Below are 23017 nucleotides of genomic sequence, written 5' to 3'. Positions count from 1 at the left end.
TTGCCAATCGATATTTAATTTTGTTGTTTTTATGAAGAGGTGGTTTGTGCCAGCCGATGGTATTTCATCTCATCCGTCATCCTCACGCTCGATGTCCTCATGATGGGCCCCGCTGACTGCCAAGACAAGGCAGCCTCTGTTTCCCCAGCCCCTTGGCCAGTCACACCTGATGGCCAGCACTGCCAGAGTCCTGGTCCTCACCGGCCAGCACTGTCTGGTGGCTGTGGGGTCAGTCCCTCTGAAAGAGAGGTAGCGTTCCACAGTGCTCGTTCATAGCTTGCTTTTCTATTTTATCACAACCTGAAAAAAATCGTCTGTTATTTTTCTCCTCAGCTCTAGACTTGGGTCTCTTGCGGTGGCCATGCAGGCTTGCCTCGCGTGTCCCTCTGAAATCATAAGGTGTTTCCCAGTCACACCAATGGGGTTGGTTATGTACTGAATAGCTAAGGAGCCATGCTTCTTTTGGACTCCTGGGGCTTTAAAAAAATGTGTTTGTTTAACTTTGCATTCACGGATTCAGAAAACGTTTGTTGGGCCCTGGCTCTGTGCCGGAAGCCAAGCCAGCCGGGTGCTGGGCCCCCACCGTGTGGGCGGAGCTCGGGCGAACTTCTGGCCTCAGGACTGTTTACCTTGTGCATATGAGTGTTTAGGAAATGCTTTTTGTGACTAAAACCTTTTTCTTTTCTTTAATCCGAGTTTCTCTGGAAATACTTGTTTTCAAATGTGAGTTGCTGCTAAATACCAGAGGATATGTTTGCATTTTGTTTCTGGGCAGGGGGACAGCACACCTGGGTGACAGCAAGGTGTGGTTCTGAAGCCCGTGGTCTTTCTCTGGGGGTCTGGGGAGAGAAGCAGGAGGGGCGGCCGCATTTGTGGGCCTTTTCTGTGTCTCTCACTGGAGCTCCTGGCTCTTGGTTTCTACCTCTCCCCTCCAAAAGTCTCTCGCTCTCTCTCTGTTTTTTTAAATACTAATATATTACTGTGTTTTCAGGGAAGGTTTACACAGCAGCTTAGGTTCCTGTTCAGCAGTTATCTGCATAAGTTGTTCAGTGACATTGGTTACATTCTTCACAATGTGTGAGCATTCTCATTATTTCCATTCTGGTTGTCTTGTTTCCAAAGTCAATACTTATATGATGCTCCTGGAAAGGGAGGGAGGAGCCCTGGTGGCGCAGTGGTTAAACTGCCGCCTGCCAACTGAAAGGTGAGCGGTTCGAACTCACCAGCCGCTCCGCTGGAGAAAGATGTGGCAGTCAGCTTCCACAAAGATTACAGCCTTGGAAACCCTGTGGGGCAGTTCTGCTCTGTCCCACGGGGTCACTATGAGTCGGAATTGACTCAACAGCAATGGATTTGGTTTGGTTTTGATTTTCTAGAAGGTGCTTAATGCTTCCCATCGTGGCGTTGGGCTCCATAAAACAGAGTGCTTGTTGCCCAGCAAGCCTGAGCACAATGGCCAGTGAGCAATAACTCAGGGTCCTGAGCCCTGGGACCTGGCAGTGATGGTCAGCTGGGTGGGTGACTGTGGTATTACTGCTCTGACAGGACTTGAGCGTTGTTCCTTAAAGCCAAGCTGAGCTGTGTGTGCTGTGATCTTTGATTGTGGCTCCTTTTTTCTAGTGACACAAAAGAAGGAAAGCCTGGTGTTGGGGGATTCATGCCCTTTGGATTTTCTGGCGTGCTCTCAGGGGCAGCGACGTGCTTCTATGCCTTTGTGGGCTTCGACTGCATCGCCACCACAGGTATGCCAGCCCACCTGCCAGCCCGTCCACCTGCCCATTTGACTCTCTGGTTCCCCCCTCCGCCCCCCTGCCCCAGATGGTCCTCTCCTCTCAGATAGGCTGGGCCTCGGTTTCCCCAGGTCGCTGTGTTTCTTTCTGTTGGCATTTTTTTTTTTTCCCTTTCACCCATGAGTAACTTGCAGATTCATAGCTGCCTGCTCGTCACCTCCCCAAGTAGCAGTGCCTGGGAAGAGATCTGCCCCTTAGTGGACTAATTGTTCTGCCATCTAACGGCGTCGTGGTAGCCATTCTGTGGCCTGATTTCATGGCTGTGCATTGCCCAGGAGGGATGAGGATGTTGCTGATACTGTCCCAGTGGCCGAGTGGGCAGGCTGGGCTTGTGGAGCCCCCACTGCTTTCCTTGGCTTAGCTGCCATGTAAAGGCGGAGAGCACCATAGGGGCTGTGGTCACCTGGTCTTTGTTCCCGAGAGTCACCCCCGAGCTCCTGAAAGCCCAGGAGCCCCTGGCTGCTGCCCGTGGCAGGCTCTGTGGGACACTCCTCATGGTGGGTTGGGTTCCTTTGGCGTGAATGGCCCAGGGGTCACATGGGCTCCAAGGGTGGCCTGTCCTGTGGTCCTCCTCAGGACCGACACTTTGTTGCCTTCAGGTGAAGAAGTGAAGAACCCCCAGAAGGCCATCCCAGTGGGCATCGTGGCCTCCCTCCTAATCTGCTTCATTGCCTACTTCGGGGTATCTGCCGCCCTCACGCTCATGATGCCCTACTTCTGCCTGGATACGGACAGCCCCCTGCCAGATGCCTTCAAGCACGTGGGCTGGGAAGGCGCCAAGTACGCCGTGGCCGTCGGCTCCCTCTGTGCACTGTCGACCAGGTGAGAGAGGCCTTCTTGTGCTTCCTCTTACCGCGTTCCAAAACTGCTAGGGATAGTACGGCTATAACCAAACCCAACCCGTTACCGTCGAGTCGATTCCAACTCATAGCGACCCTACAAAAAATCAAACTCATTGCTGTTGAGTCAATTCCAACTCCTAGTGACCCTACAGGACAGAGTAGGACTGTTCTGCAGGCTTCCCAAGGAGCGGTTGGTGGATTGGAACCGCTGACTTTTTGGTTAGCAGTCGTAGCTTAACCACTGTTCCACTAGGGCTCCAGTGGGTCGTTTACTTGCCAATATCTTTCCTTGAGCTAGAACCCAGTGCCCCAGCCCTGATTATGAAGTGGTTTCTCTCCCGTTGTTGCTAATCAGTCATCCCTAGACTTGCTAGTGTTATTGCTATTTCAGTCATGAAGAACTGGAGACTCATTTTCCAACATCAGCTGTTTAGCAAGGGAGTGGCCATCGGGCCAAGCCGCCCCTTTGAACACCATGATCAGGCCCTTAGTTTGGCTACAAAGCAAGGGCTACTTTGAAAAAAGGAGTAAGTGCCTGTTAAAACGAGAAACATTTTGCCCCTGGTATTTCCTACCAGCCTGTATAAATAGGAAGTTTTGGCTAAATATTGAGTTACCACAGAGAAAGTCCCACTAATGCACTGATGCCCTTATTTTCTGTTGGGATTCAGCTAGAAATAATTGCAGGGATCAATACGCACTTTCCCTTCCGTAGAACTCTAAGCTGGCTTATGTCAGATTTTCCTCTTCTGTGAGCGTGATCCATATGTAGAGAATCCGCTTCCTCTGTGGTTGATTTGTCGAATCCCAAGTCTTTTGGCTGTAAGGTTCACACATTTTAGAGGGATGGCAGTTCCCTGTAAGAATTTCACGGCCTGTTCTCAGAGATAAACTGCATGGTTGGATTATTCCTGATAACCTAGTTTTACTGATGCATTCCGCCTTCCCCCTCTCCTCCCATCCAGCCTTTTAGGCTCCATGTTTCCCATGCCTCGAGTCATTTATGCCATGGCTGAAGATGGACTACTGTTTAAATTTTTGGCCCAAATCAACGATAGGACCAAAACACCAATAATAGCCACGTTGACCTCAGGTGCCATTGCCGGTAAGAGCGGGAATGAATTCACATGCCAACGTTTTAAGAGTTGAGTCTGGCCTGTAAGAAACATTAACTGTTTTCTTTTTTAACGTTTGGTTTTTAACACTTGGACCTGGCCCATTGAAAGGTAGCTGCCATTTTGACAAAAGGCGAAGGCCAGTTTCACAGAAGATGTCATGGAACTTTCCTGGCGTTTGAACTCTTTATTACCGTCTCGTTGACAGAGCTCAGAACATACACCCGTCCCCTTCAAAGTCATCCGTCTTTGCTCTCTTCTGGATGTCTCCCTGAGTTGATTTTGGCTGGGTGACATCTTCTTGCAGAAGCCAAGCGGGACTTTGTTAGTCCCTGGGCAGTCAATGTCCGTGTATCTCAGCTCATGCAGTCTGGAAAATGAGTGCCTCTCACAATCAGCATCTGATAAAATGTGCCATCTGTTCCCTGGGGGATATCGAGGGTATTGCTGTTGAGGCCATTTTTGCCCCTAAGATTATAAGTACTGCAACCCAGAGTAGTTTTATCTTATTATGAAATACCATGTTAGTAGATAAAAATAAATTTGATAGATGAAATAAATGGACTGCCAAAAACCATCTGAACTGTTGTTCCCGCGGGGCCCCCGGTGACGAGAAGGGAAACCTGAAAGGAAACGCACATGCACAGGCAGGATGTGCCATCCTCACATTTTATAGCCCTGGGAGGCAGCTGCTATCCCCATTGCACAGATGTGGAGTAGAGGCTCGAGCAGTGAAGTTAGAACACATGCCTCATTAGTGGTAGACCTGGCCTTAGTTCCTGGTTTGTTTCTAATGTTGAGGCAGCCGGGGCTTCTCCCAGGTCTTTGGGAGCAGGGGTTCTTTTGTAAGGCAGGAAACGCAGTACTAGTCACATTTTGTACCCGCGGTGACTGGTTGAATGTCCATTGGTAAGACATTGACCTTCTGAAATGAGTGAATCGTTCACTGAATTTTACTCGTATTTGTGCCCTTGACAATGTGTGCTTAGTTTCATAAATCAGCATTATGCAATGAAAGAAAACTAGTTTTCCATACACTGAACAAATTTAGAATAAGGAACCTTGGTGGCACAGATGGTTGAGCACTTGGCTGGTGACTGAAAGGTTGGTGGTTTGAATGCACCCAGCGGCTCTGCAGGAGAAGAGCTGGCGACCTGTTCCTGTGAAGACTACAGCCTGGAAGGCCCTGCGGGGCAGTTCTACTCTGTCACATGGGGTCACTATGAGTCGAAACTGACTTGACAGCACCCAACAACAACATCATATAGAATACTCGATAGTGGTAACAGTGGTCGGGTTGAAGGACATGGTATATGTCAGGAGATGACCAATATATTTTAAGGATTTAAAGAATTGGGTATCATCATTTTAGGCAGAGTGTACGTGTGATTTGTTCATATTAAAGATGGCCTCTATTTCCTTCCTGTGCTGATAAAGGGACCTCAAACTGTGATCTCTAGAGAAATAACATACACGTCATTCACCAAGCCGAGGGTTTACTCTTTCTTTTCACTCAGCAGGAGTGGGAAATAAGTATTTGGTTTTCTAAGATCTCCTCATGTGGAAGAAATAATGCTTCCAGTTTCTCTGTGAGTAGGAACATAGGCATTTGTGGCATGCGTAGTTGAACACTGTTCTGATTACCCAGAAGGCCCTCACTGCTTTTTAATCCTATTACTTATTCTGAATTTAAACTTGTTTTTGTTGTTGTGATTTAGAGGGCCTTGAGAGATACCTGTGGAAAAGTAATAGTTTTGAGTTCATGTTTTTAATTTGTGTTGATTGAAAAAAATTCCAGAGTGTATCTACCCAAGTTGTTTTTTCAGTGGGAAATTTGACACACAAATACACATAAATAAGTACATACTCTCATGCAAATGACAAAGGATTGTCAGATAAGCATGTGTGTTCTATTCTTTTTTAAGCAGGGTGTGGGGCATGGTGAAGGGCTGACACTGTTCTGGAACAGCCCTGCTTTCCATGCTTACCTGTGTGGGTTAGGAGCCCTGTGAGTCCTCCTGGGAGGACACATCCTCCACCTCATTGTCTCTGTCACCTACTGATTCACATGTCTCAGGGAAGCCAGGGACTCTGTCTGCCCTATTCCTAGCACCTAATGCCTGGCTGTCTTGAACAGTGTCCAGGACTGGATGGATCTGGGTAGATGGATTGAAGATGAATAGGTGGATATAGATGGGTGGATGGAAGATGAGGGATGGATGTAGATGGATGGATGGGAGATGATAGATAGATGGATGGGTAAAAGATGATGGATGGACGGGTGGGTGGATGGATGGAAGATGACGGGTGGATGTAGATGGGTGGGTGGGTGGGTAGATAGATGGAAGATGACGGGTGGATGTAGATGGAGGGGTGGGTGGGCGGATAGATGGAAGATGACGGGTGGATGTAGATGGATGGGTGGGTGGTTAGATGGGTGGAAGATGATGGGTGGATGTACACGGATGGGTGGGTGGGCGGATGGATGGAAGATGACGGGTGGATGTAGATGGATGGGTGGGTGGGTGGATGGATGGAAGATGACGGGTGGATGTAGATGGGTGGGTCGGTGGATGGATGGAAGATGACGGGTGGATGTAGATGGGTGGGTGGGTGGGTGGATGGAAGATGACGGGTGGATGTGGATGGATGGAAGATGATGGGTGGATGTAGATGGATGGGTGGGTGGGTGGATGGGTGGAAGATGATGGGTGGATGTAGATGGGTGGGTGGGTGGATAGATGGAAGATGATGGGTGGATGTAGATGGATGGGTGGGTGGGTGGATGGGTGGAAGATGATGGGTGGATGTAGATGGATGGGTGGGTGGGTGGATGGATGGAAGATGATGGGTAGATGTAGATGGATGGGTGGGTGGGTGGATGTAGATGGGTGGGTGGGTGGATGGATGGAAGATGATGGGTGGATGTAGATGGATGGGTGGGTGGGTGGATAGATGGAAGATGATGGGTGGATGTAGATGGATGGGTGGGTGGGTGGATAGATGGAAGATGATGGGTGGATGTAGACGGATGGGTGGGTGGGTGGATAGATGGAAGATGATGAGTGGATATAGATGGATACAGATGGATGGATGGGTGGATGGAAGATGATGGGTGGATGTAGGTGGATGGGTGAAGGGATGGATGGACGGACAGATGGATGGATGATGATGGGTGGGGGTGGATGGATGGATGGATGCCCATGATGGTCTGTGAGTTAGCATGGTGTAGAGGAAGACACATTGGACCTAAAGTCACAAGAACCTAGTTCAGATCCTGCCTCTTCCTCTTACTAGCTGTGTGACCTTGGGTAAGTCTTCTGACCTGCCTGAACTAGTTTCTGTGTCTGTAGTGAAGCGATGACTCACAGTTGCCGTGAAGATCGAAAAAGGTTATGTTGATGAAAGTGCTTTCTGTATAGGTGTTAGTTGTTGAGGGCTATGCATGAGATGTAACCAGCGTACCTCAAGTGCCCTGGGTCATTTGTGGGTGGTGGTTCTGGTTGTTAGCTGTGGAGGGGGCCCTCCTCAGATCCTTATGTCTGTCTCCTCTCCAGCTGTGATGGCCTTCCTGTTTGACCTGAAGGACTTGGTGGACCTCATGTCCATTGGGACTCTCCTGGCCTACTCTTTGGTGGCTGCCTGTGTGCTGGTTTTACGGTATGTATGGATTTTCAGGGTTCCATGACAGAGCTACAGACACACTCTGGCCCTCCCCTGCACGAAAGCTCGTGCTTTAACTCTTCAGATTAATGATTTCTAAGGCATTACTTTGAGTCAGTGGTAGAGCCCTTGGGAATTTCTGAGGAGAGGGTAAAGTCTGAGGGCGACCCTACCTCCCTCCACCATGTGCTCTCATTTTTTGACCTGATGTTGGGAGAATGTTGGGAGACAGGCTCTCAGTCCATCTTTTGGGCCTGGATGCTGGGATCAGGGCTTTCCTCAGCGGTTAAGCGCTTGACTGCTAACCGAAAGGTTGGTGGCTTGAACCTACCCGGCAGTTCTACTCTGCCGTATGGGGGTCGCTATGAGTTGGAATCGACTTCGATAGCACCCAGCAACAGTAACAAAGGTAATGATGGCAACTTGGTCCAGGTTCCTGGGAGACAGGAGGCGGGGAGTGGCCCTGGGGGAATCAGGGGAAAATCCGAGGCCTGTGCTGCTTCTTTGTGCGGCTTCATTTCTCTGTGGCCGGAGGAGTGAGGCCTATTGGGTGGCAGTGAGGGCTGAGGTGGACACTCACGCCTTCCCGCTTCTGGCCATTTTATTCCTGTTCTTACCAACATGACGCTCTTGCCTCATGAGATAACCATTTCAGGCAAGAGGCTGTTAAAATGAAGCGTTTATCAAAAAGAGTATCATATTGCACCTGTGTGGTGCAAATGGTTAACACGCTCAGCTGCTAACCAAAAGCTGGGAGGCTCAAGTACACCCAGAGGTGCCTTGGACAGCCACGGTGAAGTGGCTCCGGCCCTAAGCTTGCAGCCTGGTGTTCTCAGCTGCCCCAGGGCCCTCTCCCAAAGCACATGCCTGGGCTCCAGCGCCCCCTCGTCCCTGGGGGGCCAGGGCTGTGATTGCTGAGCCCCAGGCCGCGTTCCTCACGACAGCGTATGCTTCCGGAGGTTCAGTGTTGGGCAGCTGGGAAGAGCCTCCCTCCTGTTTGTTTTAGGAGTTTATACCTGCCAGGCCAGTGGCTGTGCTTCTAAGGTGGCCAACAGCGAGTTTCTGTAAGACCTGGGCTCAGCCTCAGTTAGTGGCCCTGTAGATGCCACTGTAACTAGTTTGCTGAAACTTTACTGCTTTTTGAGGAGCCCTGGTGGCACAGCGGCTAAGCGCTTGGCTGCTCTCTGAAGGGTCGGCAGTTCGAACCCCCCAGCTGCACTGCAGGAGAAAAATGGTAGCCGTCTGCTCCAGTAAAGATTACAGCCTAGGAAATCCTGTGGGGCAGTTCTCCTCTGTCCTGTAGGGTCACTGTGAGTCGGAATCAACTCGACAGCAGCGGGTTTGATTCCCCAGCCCCTTTGGTTTTTACTCCTTTTCAGGGGCTCAAAGTTAAAATCCTCCATGAATTTCCATCCCTGTCGTCACTGACCAAGTGGTGATGTGCCACACGAGGAAAGTGGTGCGAGAATGGTTAAATATCCCGGCGCCCACCTGAGAAGTGATCACATGCAAGAGCATTCCTAAAGCGCTGTTTGTCAGAGCTGGCGGGATAGATTTGGGCTCTGCTTGTTTGGAGCCGGGAGATAAGGAGCCTCATTTCAAACGAACGCGTCCCTCGCAGGTGGCTTGTGTCTCGGAAACCAGGGCCACCCACGGGCTAGGACCTGCACCAGCTCCGGAGCATCATTTCTTTCAAACACTTGGAGTCTTCGAATACATCGATCCAATTAAGTCACACAAACAGAATTCTCCAACCCGTCAGTCTGCAGACAGATGTCTCTGGCTCTCTGCACCCAGTAGGACCCTAATGTTACTGCTTTCTATTTCTGTCCTGATTTTTAGCTCCCCACAGCTGTATTTCTGTTGGAGGTGTCTTAATACCTTAAGCATGGGAGGGCTGGTGCTACTTCACAAAGCAATAGAAAAAGTCTCAGGACATTTTTGGGGCCAGTTCAGAGTGGAGGTCATGTTTCCCTAAAACAGAGATTCCTGGGAGTGTGTTAACTGAGGCCGAAGGCGAGAACCCACGTCTTTCCTCCTTCCCTGTCTCAGCTTTGCCAGGGGTACACCGTTTCTGATCACCTCCCTCCCATTTTATGCCTCATGTCTGGGGCACCTTTGAAGGCTTTCTGAAAACTTGAGTTGGTGCATTTCCTCCTGCTAATTAGAGCATAAGGATCTCTGGTGGCACAGTGGTTAAGCACTTGACTGCTAACTAAAAAGTTGGCAGTTCGAATCCATCCAACGACTCCACAAGAGAGAAGACCTGGAGAGTTGCTCCTGTAAAGATTAAAAACCAAACCCATTACCATCGAGTCCATTCTGGCTTGTAGTAGGACAGAGTAGAACTGCCCCACAGGGTTTCCAAGGCTGTTAATCTTGAGTTCAAACTGCTGACTTTTTGGTTTGCAGCCGAGTGCTCTAACCATTACGCCTTCAGGGCTCCTGTAAGGCTTATATCCTAGAAAACTTTATGGGGCAGTTCTGCTCTGTTACATAGGGTTGCTGAGGGTCAGAATTGACCCGACTGAACCTAGCGACAGCAGTTAGGGTGGATTACAGTGGTCATGTCAGACATTTCTTTACAGGTATCAGCCAGAGCAACCCAATGTAGTCTACCAGATGGCCAGAACCACAGACGAGTTAGATCAAGTCGATCAGAATGAATTGGTGAGCACCAGTGATTCCCAGATGGGCTTCTTACCAGAAGCGGAGACGTTTTCTTTGAAAAGCATACTGTCGCCAAAAAACATGGAGCCTTCCAAAATCTCTGGGCTAATTGTGAACATTTCAGCCAGCCTCGTAGGTAAGAGCCTACCTTTTCCTGTAAGGTGTTTGGGGTCTTGCTTCTGGCATTGCTTGGGCTGTGGCATCAGCCTCCTGATTGTGTTCAATGCCTGCAGAAGCGGAGCCTCTTTCTCCACGTGTGGGGAGAGTGAGCGTATCTGTGGGCATGTGAGAAATGGTTGGGTCACACCTTCTCTCTCTCTGTCTCAGCAATTCTCATCATCGCCTTTTGCCTCTTGGCTGTGCTTGCCAAAGAGGCTCTGGCAGCCAGCGAGATGTGGGCCATCTTCCTGCTGGCGGGGGCTGTTCTCCTCTGCTTGGTGGTCACTGTCATCATCTGGAGGCAGCCTGAGAGCAAGACCAAGCTCTCGTTTAAGGTGAGCGCCTGCCTAAGGGCAGGTCGGGAACATCTTTGTAAAGCAGCGGGGTCTGGGTTCCTGCTGGGAGCTGTCCCCTGCTGGGGGTGGCCAGACCTGGAGCTAGAGGGGGAGCGTGGGGCAGGGGCGCCAGAGGCACAGACTGCACCTGTGGAGAAAGAGATCTGGCACTCAAAGAAGGTGGCCAGACTCTTAGAGGGAAAGCCACCCCCATCCCTCGGCCTCAGGCACTGCAGTGTACCTCGTCCCCAGGAGCTCGTCGGGAAGGCCTGCCCAGGTGCCCCGGGGGCTTGGGATGCTTGAGTTATGTAGTAATACATCATTACACTCTCCGTGTGTTGGGTTGCGGGTGTGTGTGTTGAGGTGGCATGGAGTGTGTGTTGGGGAGAGGCGTGTGTGTGTTGGAGTGTGAGTGTTGGGGTATTGGGTGTGTGTATTGGGGAGTGAGGTGTGTGTTGGGTGGTGGGGTGTGTTTTGGGGTGTGAGGTGCGTGTGTTAGGGTGCAAGGTGTGTGTACTGGGGAGCAGGCTGTGTGTTGAGGAGTGAGGTGTGTATGTTGGGGAGAGGGGTGTGTGTCGGGGAACGAGGTGTGTGTATTGGAGCCTGTGGAGTAGGGATTGGTGCTCACTGCCCCTTCCCCATGCTTCCTGGCAGTCGTTGTAAATCTCTTGGTCGTTTTGCTAAAACGCCTAGCCCGGCGCCATCTCGTGTTCTCCCCCTTCTCTGCAACATGACGCTGCTGGGTCTCTTGGCAGGTGCCCTTCCTGCCAGTGCTCCCCATCCTCAGCATCTTCGTCAACGTGTATCTCATGATGCAGCTGGACCAAGGCACGTGGGTGCGCTTCGCAGTGTGGATGTTGATAGGTGAGTCGGTACGAGAGGCTGTGCACGTCTGTACTCTGTCCCACCAGGGTCTGCTCCCAGGGGCCTCTCCTCTCTCTGTGGCGGGGCCTCTCCTCTCTCTGTGGCAGGGCCCACCTGCAGGCCTCTTCCTGAGCCTGTGCTGTCTGTGGGTTCGTGGTCCATGCTCCTTAGCCGGACGGCTAATGCCACAGAGCCTGCCCTCGTTTCAGGCTGCACAGCAGAGCGCAGACAAGTCAGCAGCCTCCTCTAAACAATAATGACCTCCTGGAAGGTTGCAGGTCCCCCTCCCTTGCTACCGAGTGTACTCCAGCTCACGGCACCCCATGTGTGTCAGTGGAACTGTGCTCCGTGGTGTCTTCAGTGGCAGATTTTTTGGAAGCACATCATCAGGCCTTTCTTCTGAGGCACCTCTTGGTGGACTCAAACCTTCATCTGTTTGCTTAGCAACTGAGCGTGTTAACCCAAGGGCTCCTTTCTATGATACTGTTCATTTTAGCAGCCTCTTGCCTGATCTCATGAGACAAGAGCTTGTTGTTAATAAGAACGAGATGATGAGTATGCTGTCAACAAGGAACCGGTTAGTTTCGCATCAAATGGGAAGGACTGGCCTTCTGGGCATCGGCGGGGCTGTGAGAGGCTGTGGGGCTGCCGGACAACCCTGAGTTCCCCTGAGCTCTCCACCTGGTGATGGGATCTCTCTGTAGAAGGGCGGTGAGGTGCTGATGAAGCAAAACCAAAAACCAAACCAGGTGCCGTCGAGCTGGCTCTGACTCAGGACGACCCCATGTGTGTCACAGTCAAACTGTGCTCTATAAGGTTTCAGTGGCTGATTTTTCAGAAGTAGATCACCAGGCCTTTCTTCCGAGGCACGCTGGGTGGACTTGAACCACCAGCCTTTCCGTTTGCGGTCTAGCATGTTAACCATTTGTGCTACCCAGAGACTGCTGATGAAGCTGAGGGGGTGATTTGGTGGTGGCTGAGCTCTTCCCTCTCGGGTCCCAGACTGCTGGCCTTCCATTGGCCACTGCCCCCAGACGGGGCCATCAAGGCTGCAGAGGACCCAGAGCCCAGCAGAGCTGGCCCTCTCAGGGATTGACCATGTCAGCCCTCTCTGGGCTGCTGACCTGATAGGCTGGTGAGACAGAAGCTAAGAGTCTCTGAGTCCAGATCCTGGTGCCCCAGGGCTGGCCTTGACCTTTGGCCCTTTGTGTCACTGCTGAGAGCCAGTCACTTAAGGACCTTTTCCCTGCTGAGCCCGTTGGCCCCCGGGGCAGTGCTGGGAGGGCAGGTGTTGGCCACAGCCCTGGCTTTCCAGGCCTGGACTTTGAGGGCTTTCTCCCCAGGTAGCTCTTTGCTGCCCCCTTCTCTCCAGCCCTAGCAAGGGACCCCCACTCTCTGGCCTCTCCCACTGAGCCTGCGGGTGAGGAAGTGGGCGTAGCAGGAAGGTGGCCTGGGCCTGGCTTTCTCTGCCACGTTCTTGAAACCAGGAGGGCCCCCTGGTCAGGGCGGAGGATGATCAAGGGCATGAGCCCTTGGCCTTGATTGCGCAGTGCTTTCCCTTAAGGCCTGCCTCCCTGTGCCAGCTCCAAATGCACAGCCTCTGTAAGCCTGCGCTGTCGCCCCTGCGAGGCTGTTACAAGTTTGGGTCTGTGCATTTTCATGTGGATAAGTTCCTCGGGCAATGTAAGTGCCTTCTGTGGTCTGGTCGTCACATCTGTAGAGTCAGGTGGGGGTGACAGGAGCTGTATGGATGAAACCGGGAGGCTGTGGAGGACCTTTAGTCCCGCTAGAATCCTGCCTGGATGGGGAACCGGTGCTGTTTCCTGATACTTGCCCTGTCCCCTTCCACACCCCGCCGATCCTAATAGGTGCTGAGTGGGGTGAGCTTAGGGACGGACCAGGAGGGCACTAGGCCTCCAGCCTAGCTGATATCTCTGCTTAGAGACGCCACACAGAGGGGCCGTCAGATAATGAGCTATGCAGCTTTGCTGGCCCCATTTGAAGAGGGTCGCTGGGTGACATACACAGTTAAGCACTCAGCTGCTAACCTAAAGGTTGAAGATTCAGACCTACCCAGAGGAGCCTTAGAAGAAAGGCCAGGTATTCTTCCAAAAGGTCACAGCCATGAAAACCTTATGGAGCACAGTTCTACTCTGATACAGAGTTGACTCGGTGGCAACTGGTTTTTGGGTCTGGTGGTTTTTCCAAATACGGAAGGTGAGCCCGTGAGGGCCATGTGCTGTCGTTCAGGCCCAGGGCCAGCAGGGGCTGCCTTTCCTGAGCCCACAGCCCGGGCCATCCCCGGAGTGGCCCCAGCTTCGCCCTGCTCACGCCTGGCCTCTCTCCTCCTTCTCTCCCCCAGGCTTTGCCATCTACTTCGGCTACGGCCTCTGGCACAGTGAGGAGGCATCCCTGGCTACGGGCCAGGCGAGGACTCCCGACGGCAACCTGGACCATTGCAAGTGACGGGGCAGCTCCGGCCCAGGAGGCGGCAGCCCTCAGGACCCTGCGGAGGTCTGGGTTATGCCTTCCTGTCTCTGCCAATGGAACAGGAAACACCCCCTACAAAGAGCCCCCAGCACAGCCTAGAGTGCAATTACTTGAACTGCAGCCTCAGCCCACAGCACGTGCTCCCCGCCCAGGCCCACAAGGCCCGGTCACGGCCGGGCAGCTCCCTGGCCGGGCCACCCGCCTGTGGCTGGCTCGCCGTGTCTCCTCACCTCCCTCTGCAAAAAGAAGGCCGCTCCACTCCTCTTCTCTCCTTGCCAGCTCAGTGCAAGGAGGGGGCCACCTCCTCCCAGTGACCTTGAGAATTCAGACCTCTTCTCAGGACCTACATCTGATATTGAAAACAAACGTGCATACTGCAGACTTCCAATGGCCATCTCCCTACTCAGCCCCAGTGAGCCGGCCTGAGATGCAAGATGGGTACCCAAAACAGCCTGTGCCCTCACAGCCAAACTGCCACCTTTAGCTTCACAAGGACAGACCAGGCCACGCTTCCTGCTGCTGCTCCAGCCACGTAGTGACTGCCCGATGGGGCGTTTGAAGGCCTGTGTCTGGGATGGTGACCCCCACCTGTTAGTTCCCCCTTCCCAGAAGGGGCTTTGTTTTGACACTGTGACAGGCCCTGCACGACGTCTGGGGGCACCTGGGGCACTGAGCAGTGTCGGGAGTGGTGGTCAGTCTGGACAAGGCGTAGGGTGGCTGTCAGTGGGAGCTCAGTGCTTGCTCCATTCTTGTGTACGACCCCCTGACACGCCTGTGTGTGCACAGGGGCCTTCTGCTCCATTCCCTAACGGCCCAGCTATTCTGGAGTCTCACCGTGGCTATGTCCTGAGTAACTGGAACAAGAGACTATTTGTAGGACTGGCCTCACACTGACAGACCTTAGAACTGCGTTTCTTGCAGGTCTTTGCCATTCACCTAAGTCTCATCCGCCAATGCCTGTGGTCAGTCTTTTGGGTCTTGTAAGGTTCTTGACGCAGGTGTTGGCCATCTGCCTGGCCCCTTTCTACCTAGCATCAAATTGAGTTCTCTTATGAGTTGCTGTGAATCACTCCACCAGATTAAGTCGGGGCTTAACATTAGGGACAATGGCCATACAGTTGTCCATAACATGGGCACGTCGTTCAGGGCTTGTCCTGCAGAGCAGGTGGCTGGGGTTGTGTTGATGTACTTCCAGTGGCTTTGTGGTCCACATGCTACATGCTGATGTATGCTGATGAGATGTTGGCTCTGGTATAGCCCTCATGCTCCGCGAGGCGGAACACCCACCTGACCAGCTGCCTGGGCACTTGCACTCGGACTGCAGTCCATCCTGCCCCCCTTTCTAGGTGGGCAGGGCACACGGTTGAGGACAGACACCATTGCACACACTCCTCATAGACTGAAGCCAGAGGACACAAAACTGTGGACTGAGCCTCAATTCCATGTAGAGTGTGATTAAGGCGACAGGATGGGCCCTTCATGTCGGTGGGAAGTGAGAATGGTCAGCAGTTTAGAAAATGTGGAAAACGTAAATGCTACTTTCCAGGTTGTTTGTCATTTTCTCCCAGCTGACCTCTGACACGAATCTGGTAGAAAGAAGCCTGATAAATTGATGGCACTTTTCTTCCTCTCTCTCTCTCTGCCCCAGAAGGCCGTTGGAGAGAAGTGGCCAAAAGGCCGAGTGAGCCTTCTGGAAGCGCAGTGGAGGGAGGGCGGGAGGGTTCCTCTCAGAGAGGGCTGGGGGCAGCCTCCTTCCAGCCACTAAATCCCATTCGCCGAATGTTCACAGAGAGTATCTTAAGAGCCCAAAGCTTGGATTTCCAAAGAAAGGTATTTAGATTTCTGTAGATTGGTGCTGTAAAATATTTTGATAAATATTAACTTATTTTGTTGGGTTTTGGTTGTCTCCTGTTTTCCTGGGACCTGTGAGCTATTTGCTGTTTTCTTCTGTTACCTTTCTAACGTGGGCGAAGAGAACCTGGAGGAGGGAGGGTATCCAGGAAAGGTGGGTGGGGAGAGAATAGTTTTCTTTTTTCTTTTTTTTAACTTTCTGGCTGAAATTTCAGTTCAAGACATTACTCAACAGAATGTATGTTTGACAGCTGACATTTGACAAAGGGTGTGTTTTCCCTTAAAATGTCTCACCTGAGAGTACTGGGACAAGTGTGGGTCTCTCCTCCTTTCTTCACCCCGAAGCCTTAAAGTTCTAGACGGAAGTACCCACAGACTCAGTAGGAATGGAAGCTGCCTGCCCCTCCCGTGGAGGCAGGGGCCTTCACTTTAGAATGGGACACCCAAGTTGACCTGACAAAAGTGGTTCTCGTGGTTGCTGGGCTGCTTATTAGTAAGAGGGGTTTTGTACAGTTGCCAGGGCTTTTCTCTTGTATATAAAGGCAGTGACATAAGGAATGGTGTTTGGGTTAGGCCTTAAAATTATAATAGATTTTTGCTTATACATCCCTCACTTGCCAGAGGTAAACATTCTCACACATGCATACACACATACACACACACACACAGAGGCAGAAAAAGCTGAGGGTCCCACATCCCTAATCCGCCCTCTGCAACAGGAATGTAACTTGGTTTCATGGCTCAGCCACTCCTTTCTTACAGTCAGGACTTCCTTCTGTATAGAGACATATCCTTAGGGAATACTGCCTCAGCTTTTATCTGAGCACCAACCCCAAAGACCCATGTAGGAAAGACCCATTTGGGATGAGTGGGCCTCCTCCCTGTCTCACCGTAACTCCCAACCCTACATGTTTTCATGACCCAGCAGGGCCCACGCTCATTAAAAAACAGACCCCAAAGCGCAGGCTCAGGGCATCTCTGGAAGAGATGGATAGAGGGGGTCTCCAGGGACACAGCCCAGGGAGGGGACCCCAGTCTCTGCACCCCGCTTCAGCTGATGCTTTGGGTGCGTAGGATTTGTTTGACCAAACCAGGAGTTGGGGGCACAAGCTCATCTTTCCTAGGCCATTTCAGGGAGGCTGCTGAATTCACACCGTGGCCAGAATTGCTCAGCTGTGCCCCGACGTTGTTTTGTTCCTGCCACGAACCTCCCTTTCCATTGAGCCTTTGATCCCTGTTAGGCCGCCAGGTTTCCAACTGCTTCCGGGCAGCCCCCTGGCCTCCTGTACTGACGCTGAGCAGTGGCACGGCTGGTGGGGGGCGCCCCGTGTCCAGAGTGACCAGCAGGATGTAGCGGGCACTGGGCCCACATGGTGGGGTGGGCTTCTTGCTGGCCTCTTTGTGATCAAGGCTCTGCTGGCAAAACTCCCCTCTGCCCCAGCAGCTCAGCCAGTGTCCACACCAGGGTGAGGTGACTAGCACTTTATGCAGGGGGTGTGGAGATGGTGGACATGCAGGCTCTACCAAATTTTCTGCACCACAGTGGGCTTCCCCCTCCACCGCCGCCACCAAGCAGACCTTCTGAACAGGCTGGTGTGTACAGGCCCCCAGAGTGTGGCCTGAGCGAAGTGCTGGGTGAAACCCAAGACAAAGCTATGTGTAAAGGGCAGGAGGTGGGTCCCTGCGGTAAATCAGGTGAGGTTCCCGCAGTGTGGGCATTACTCTGCACCAGGGCTGTCCTTTCCGATTCCGATGCCCGGCTTTGACACAGGCACTCAGTTTCTTTTTAATAACAGCTAGCAGTTCTGTTGGCATCCAAGAATCATCCATACCAAGACAGGGCCCCAGCAACCAGGTGTGTTCTGGATGAGCCGAGAGATGTCCCTGGGTGTATGTCGGCTCTGAGGGTCTCCCTAAGCCCCTAGGGGGGTGACATCGCTGAGCACAGGCCATGTGACATCTGTGTGTGGAACTGTCACAGTTAAACTTGAGCTGGAACTACATGTATGTTCTATGTAATTGTTTTGTATAATTTAAAATGCAGGTGTCTGCCATCGTAAGGAGAGTGCTCTATGCGAGGGCTCCATGGGAGAGCAGGACGTACATTTTTGTCAGACTTGTCACTTGTTTGGTAATGAAGTGCTTTATTGATCCAGTGGTGCAGGAAACTACACTCCAGATTTGTCATCGTAATTAGGGTGCCTAATGGGTCTTTAAAAAGGTCAACCAACCTTCTCCTGTCCGTCGCTATGACTCAGCATCTTTCTGTGCCCATTGCTTCGCTGAGTGCCAGTGGCCTCTCCAGGAGGGAACAGATCAGCTGAGAGTTTCAGGGTGCAGCCGTCACAGAGCCCTCCCTGGTCACCCAATACCCATGTGTGGAACTACCAGCTGCAAAGCCCGTGGGAGACCATGGCCGTGGTTCAAGAGATGTCCAAACTGATTTTCTCAGGGGATTAGCTTGTCCAGTGGGATCGGGAAGCAGGGTGGGGAAGAGGCAGCCAGACTTTGTTAATTTATTAACAAGGTATATGACTGTGTTTCTTTGATGACAGACGTTTAAGTTTGGGACTTATTTTCCCATTTGAGAAGTTTTACATATATATATGTATGTATATATAATATGTGTGTATATACATATTTTGTACGTATGTGTGTATATACGTATTTATACACATATATGCATATATATCTTTGAACTGAAAGTTTTCTGCTTAAGTTGTGCCTTTCAGCTTCGATAGTTTTGAGGAACACAAAGGGTGAAGGTAACTAACGAGGGTTGGTTTATTATCAAACCTATAATAGTTGTGGTTTCTCCTTTCAGCTTTTCTTCTACTGAACATGGAGCCATTATGAGGTTTTTTTTATTATGTAAATTGTATAATATTTTGCTCATTTGGTGTTCTATTTTTCTAATAGTTTCTCGTAGTTGTGATACTAGGTTTAGATTCTGATGCTAAGTGCAAATCAGGTTGGTCTCTGCAGGTCCCTCCTGTTTCCATTTCATCATTTAAGGACAAGTTTAGGTGTGGTCTGCCGCCTTTAAGACAATGTGAAACGCTCCTCGTGTACCCTTCACGTGACAACGCTGTACAAATGGACAACTTCTGGCCGGCCTCTGTGTTGTAAAGCCAAACTCTTTTGTGGTACATTATCTCATGCTTCTCCAAATTCTAATAAATTATGTCTGTTGCTTTATCCTGCTTCTCCAGCGTGCAGTGTAACCTCAAGAATTCTGACGGTGCTCAGCTGGGGACCCTGCTTTCTTTTTGAGTGCCGTCAAGTCGATTCCTACTCAGTGAGCCCATGTGACAGAGTAGAACTGCCCCATAGGCTTTCCTAGGCTGTAATTAAAAAAATATATATATATTATTGTGTTTTCGATGGAAGTTTATGCAGCAAATTCGGTTCCCATTTGACAATTTCTGTACAAGTTGTTCAGTGACGTTTAGTTACATTTTTCACAGTGTGTCAGCATTCTCATTAATTGCGTTCAGGTTTTTCCGTTTGCAGTGCTCTAGTTTCCTTGCCCCCCAGGTCGTCTCATCTTTGCTTTAGAATAATTGTTGACCTTTTCGTTAGGCTGTAAGCTTAACGGGAGCAGATCACCAGGTTTTTCTCCCATGGAGCCGCTGGGTGGGTTCAAACCGCCAGCCTTTCAGTTAGCAGCCAAGTGCCTAACCGTTGCACCACCAGGGCAAGAGTTTCAGATCCTGCGCTCTGACCCTCTAGTACTCTTGCTGCTTTTCCACAGCCTGGTTTCCCAGCTTCTTCCCCACCTGGACCCACAGTGGGTTTCCCTGCCTGCCCTGGGTAAAGATGACTGGGTTTGGTGTAGTGCGTAGTTTTTTTTTTTTTTTTTTTCAGCCATTTCCTGCAAATCCTCATTTCGGCGATTTGAACGTCGGGCGAGGAATTCCTGAAACCCACAGTTGGGACCCTCTGATGCTGTCTTTCCCCATCTCCCACTCTTCTCCAGGCTTGCTGGAGTTTCTGGCCCCCAAGGGGTCCTGTTCTCATCGAGCTGCCCTGAGGGCCTCCTGCCAGGCCTTCGCTGAGGGTCTCAGGAAGCCCCCTCAACCCCTTACCGCCTGGCCTTGCGCTCCCTCACACACGCTTGCAGGCGGGAGAACGGGGTGGGTGCAGGGAGGGGGGGGTTAGCTGTCCTGATCATTCCCCTATTGTACTCCCCCTCCCACGCCCTCTTGAGAGAGAAAGCATTCTTTACACGGGAGGCAAATCCATCCAGTCAAGTGGGCCTTCTCAGCCGTGAAGCCGCGGCGATTTTCAGTCATGATGCTTCAAGACGTGCTGCCTAGAAGATAAAGTTTCACCTTCGATTGCCTGAGCTGATGGACGGCACCGGAGGTGGACTCCCAGGGAGCTGCAGAGAAAGCCAGGGCAGGCGAACAGGGTGCTTATTAGCAGGAATCTATTACAAGAGTCTGTACATTCGAGCTCAGAAAATTCCACGTGAACCGACCAGAGTAAACGGGACCACATAATATGGACGACTGGAAGGAGGTCCCCACTGTGTACCCTGGGCTCTGTGTGTGTCCAGCACCACCCCTGGCGTGACTGATGTGTTACAGGTGCTGACAACTCCCAGGTGCCGGGGGCTGTGTGGGAGGCAGGGCCTGGAGCCCACACCTGACCTCCACGTAAAACGGGCATGCTGCCCCAGTGTCCTGGAGCGGGCTTGGTGGGTCCTGGAATTCAGGGATAAAAATGGGCATTTCTTGTTCCTGGATTCCTGTGTGTGTCTGATAAGAACCTGAACTCTGATTGTTATGTGTCCTTGGGCAGGAGGGCTGCGCCGGGTTCTTCCCTGGGCAGGGTGAGAGCTGGGAGTGAAAGAGGAAATCTGGATTGCGACAGGGTGACACCGCCACCCAGTGGCTGAAAGTGGTGCTTGCTTCGACACATGGCGACCCTGTGTGTATCCAAGAAGACCTGCCTGTGCTCTACAGGCTTTTCAATGGCTGCTTTTTTGGATGTAGATCGCCAGGCCTTTCTTCCAAGGCACCTCTAGGTGGACTCAAACTGCCAACTGTTTGGTTAGCAGGCAGGCATAGTAACTGTACCATCTAGGGACTCAACCTGTTGCTGTGGAACTGATTCTGACTCATAGCAACTCTATACGACAGAGTAGAACTGCCTCACAGGGTTTCCAAGGAGCAGCTGGTGGATTCGAACTGCCAGCCATTTGGTTAGCAGCCATAGATCTTAACCACTGTGCTACCAGGGCCTCTAGGCAGCCCGAAAGTACCTCTAAAGTGTTCCAGCAATTTCCTAGGAAACCATGGCCCTGGGCTCCTCTAGCCACCCAGAGGGGGTTCCAGCCCGGAGGCCCGAGGGCACGTCACCTTCAGCAAGTTTTCACTTGGACAGTTTGCTTATGAAACACTTGTAGTGAATTAAAAAAAAAAAATTTTTTTTTTTTTAAAGCTGCCATCAAATGACTTGCCATTCTCAGTAACAAGATTAAGGCTATAGAACCATTCACCCGGGCTAGGGCCTTGAGCACTGCAAACAAAACAAAACAAAACAAACCCATTGCAGTTCAGTTGATTCCGACTAATGGCGACCCCATGTGACAGAGTAGAATTGCTCCATAGGGTATTCTTGGTGGTAATCTTGATGGGAGCAGAACACCAGCCCTTTCTTCCATAATGCCACTGGGTGGGTTCAAGCTGCCAACCTTTAGATTAACTCTCAGGGCCTTTCAAACCCATCCTTACAGCCCAGTCATGCTTAACCAGCTGGGGGAGCAGGGGGAGAGTGCTGGGCTGCAGTGGGGTATCTTGGAACCCCAACTATAGCAAATTTTATATGTCCCTGTTCTAAAAGGAATAGTTTTACCAAATTAAGTTTGTTCACCTCGCCATGGTGGCACAACAGCGAAGTGTTCAGCTGCTAACTGAAAGGTTGGCAGTTCGAACCCAGCCAGCAGCTGTGCGGAAGAAAGACCTGGCAATCTGCTCCCATAAAGATTACAGCCTAGAAAACCCTATGGGGGCAGTTCTACTCTGTTACATGGGGTCACTATCAGTCAGAATCAGCTCGATGGCACCTAACAACAACGACCAAGCCATAAAGACATCCATTAAAAAACAAACAAAAAAAAAAACCAACATGAGAGAAAGCCTTAGGGAACAAAACAAGTAGTACCTTTGCTAATTAAGGGAACAATTCAAGCGAGCATGTTCATATATGCAGCACTGCCAAATATCTAACCCCAATGGATGTAGGAGAGTCTCTGAGTAGTGCAAATAGTTAAAGCTCTTGGGCTGCTAACTGAAAGGCTGGCAGTTTGAATCCCCTTAGAGTCTCCTTGGAAGAAAGGCCTGGCAACCTACTTCTGAAAAACCAGCCACTGAATACCCTATGGGATAAAGTTCTACTCGGATACACGTGGGGTCGCCATGAGTCGGAGTCGACTCCTCAGCAACCGGTTAACCGGTTTTTGTCTTACCAGAACGGTTTACCATCTTTGATGGTGGGTTGGTTAAGCATTTGACACAAGCTCTCAAGTGGGCAGTCCCTCCCCTCCTGGTCTTCACGGTGAGGAGGTCTGGGAGCAAGCCCAGCACCGTCTGGGATGAGTACACTGGGAGCGGAGCAACGGTTGGAGAATGTCCTTCAAATGTAACAGGAGGTGGGAAGCTAGCCAGTTTCTCATTTTCTACCTGAGCTCCACCACTCCCTCCCCCAGACCAGGCGAGCCTCCCACTTCGGGGGAACTGCTCTTTGGCACAGAGGAGGCACAGAGGAGGCACACAGTGAGTGGATTTCAAAGCTCTCCTCCACCCGTGAGCGAGCGGTGGGAGGGGACCCAGGCTTCTCTGTAGATGGGAGGCAGGCTGGCTCTGATCTCGTTCCCTACATGTGGCGGCCCCCCGGGATCCAAGTTTCCTCCTTCGTAAGTGTCCTCATCTGCCTTGTTTACATCACAGGGTATGATTAGGACTGTGGTTCATGGTGGGAACACAAAGGGGGAGTCTTGCTCAGGGGGCACTGAGTTTCTGTTAACGGGGGTGGAGATTTTGGAAAAGGATAGCATGATGGTCGCACAACATGATGAACATAACGTCACTGAATTGTATATGGAAAAACTGTTGAACTGGCAAATGTTATATATGGTTTTACCAAAATAATAACAGAACAAAACAAAAGTGGAGGGAACTCAAGATACCCCAGAAGGAACTAAAAGGTTTAGGCCTGGTGTTGAATACATC

At 51.3% G+C, this 23017-nt stretch overlaps 1 protein-coding gene across 6 annotated transcripts in view; it reads left to right on the top strand.

The window, feature by feature from the left end:
- Window positions 1–19141, top strand: part of SLC7A1 (solute carrier family 7 member 1) — a 94392-nt gene extending 75251 nt beyond the window's left edge. For all 6 annotated transcript variants that reach the window (XM_049867180.1, XM_049867181.1, XM_049867183.1 and 3 more), the window contains 8 exons: window positions 1621–1742; window positions 2390–2612; window positions 3598–3737; window positions 7305–7407; window positions 9999–10216; window positions 10408–10574; window positions 11330–11438; window positions 13801–19141. In XM_049867180.1, the coding sequence (XP_049723137.1) occupies window positions 1621–1742; window positions 2390–2612; window positions 3598–3737; window positions 7305–7407; window positions 9999–10216; window positions 10408–10574; window positions 11330–11438; window positions 13801–13904 (1186 nt within the window). In that variant the 3' untranslated portion in view covers window positions 13905–19141. The remainder of the gene's footprint in view (window positions 1–1620; window positions 1743–2389; window positions 2613–3597; window positions 3738–7304; window positions 7408–9998; window positions 10217–10407; window positions 10575–11329; window positions 11439–13800) is intronic.
- The last annotated feature ends 3876 nt before the right edge of the window (window positions 19142–23017 follow it).

This window comes from Elephas maximus, chromosome 23, assembly GCF_024166365.1.
Source record: "Elephas maximus indicus isolate mEleMax1 chromosome 23, mEleMax1 primary haplotype, whole genome shotgun sequence".
NCBI classification, from domain to species: Eukaryota; Metazoa; Chordata; class Mammalia; order Proboscidea; family Elephantidae; genus Elephas; species Elephas maximus.
This window is presented reverse-complemented; position numbering and strand designations above follow the sequence as displayed.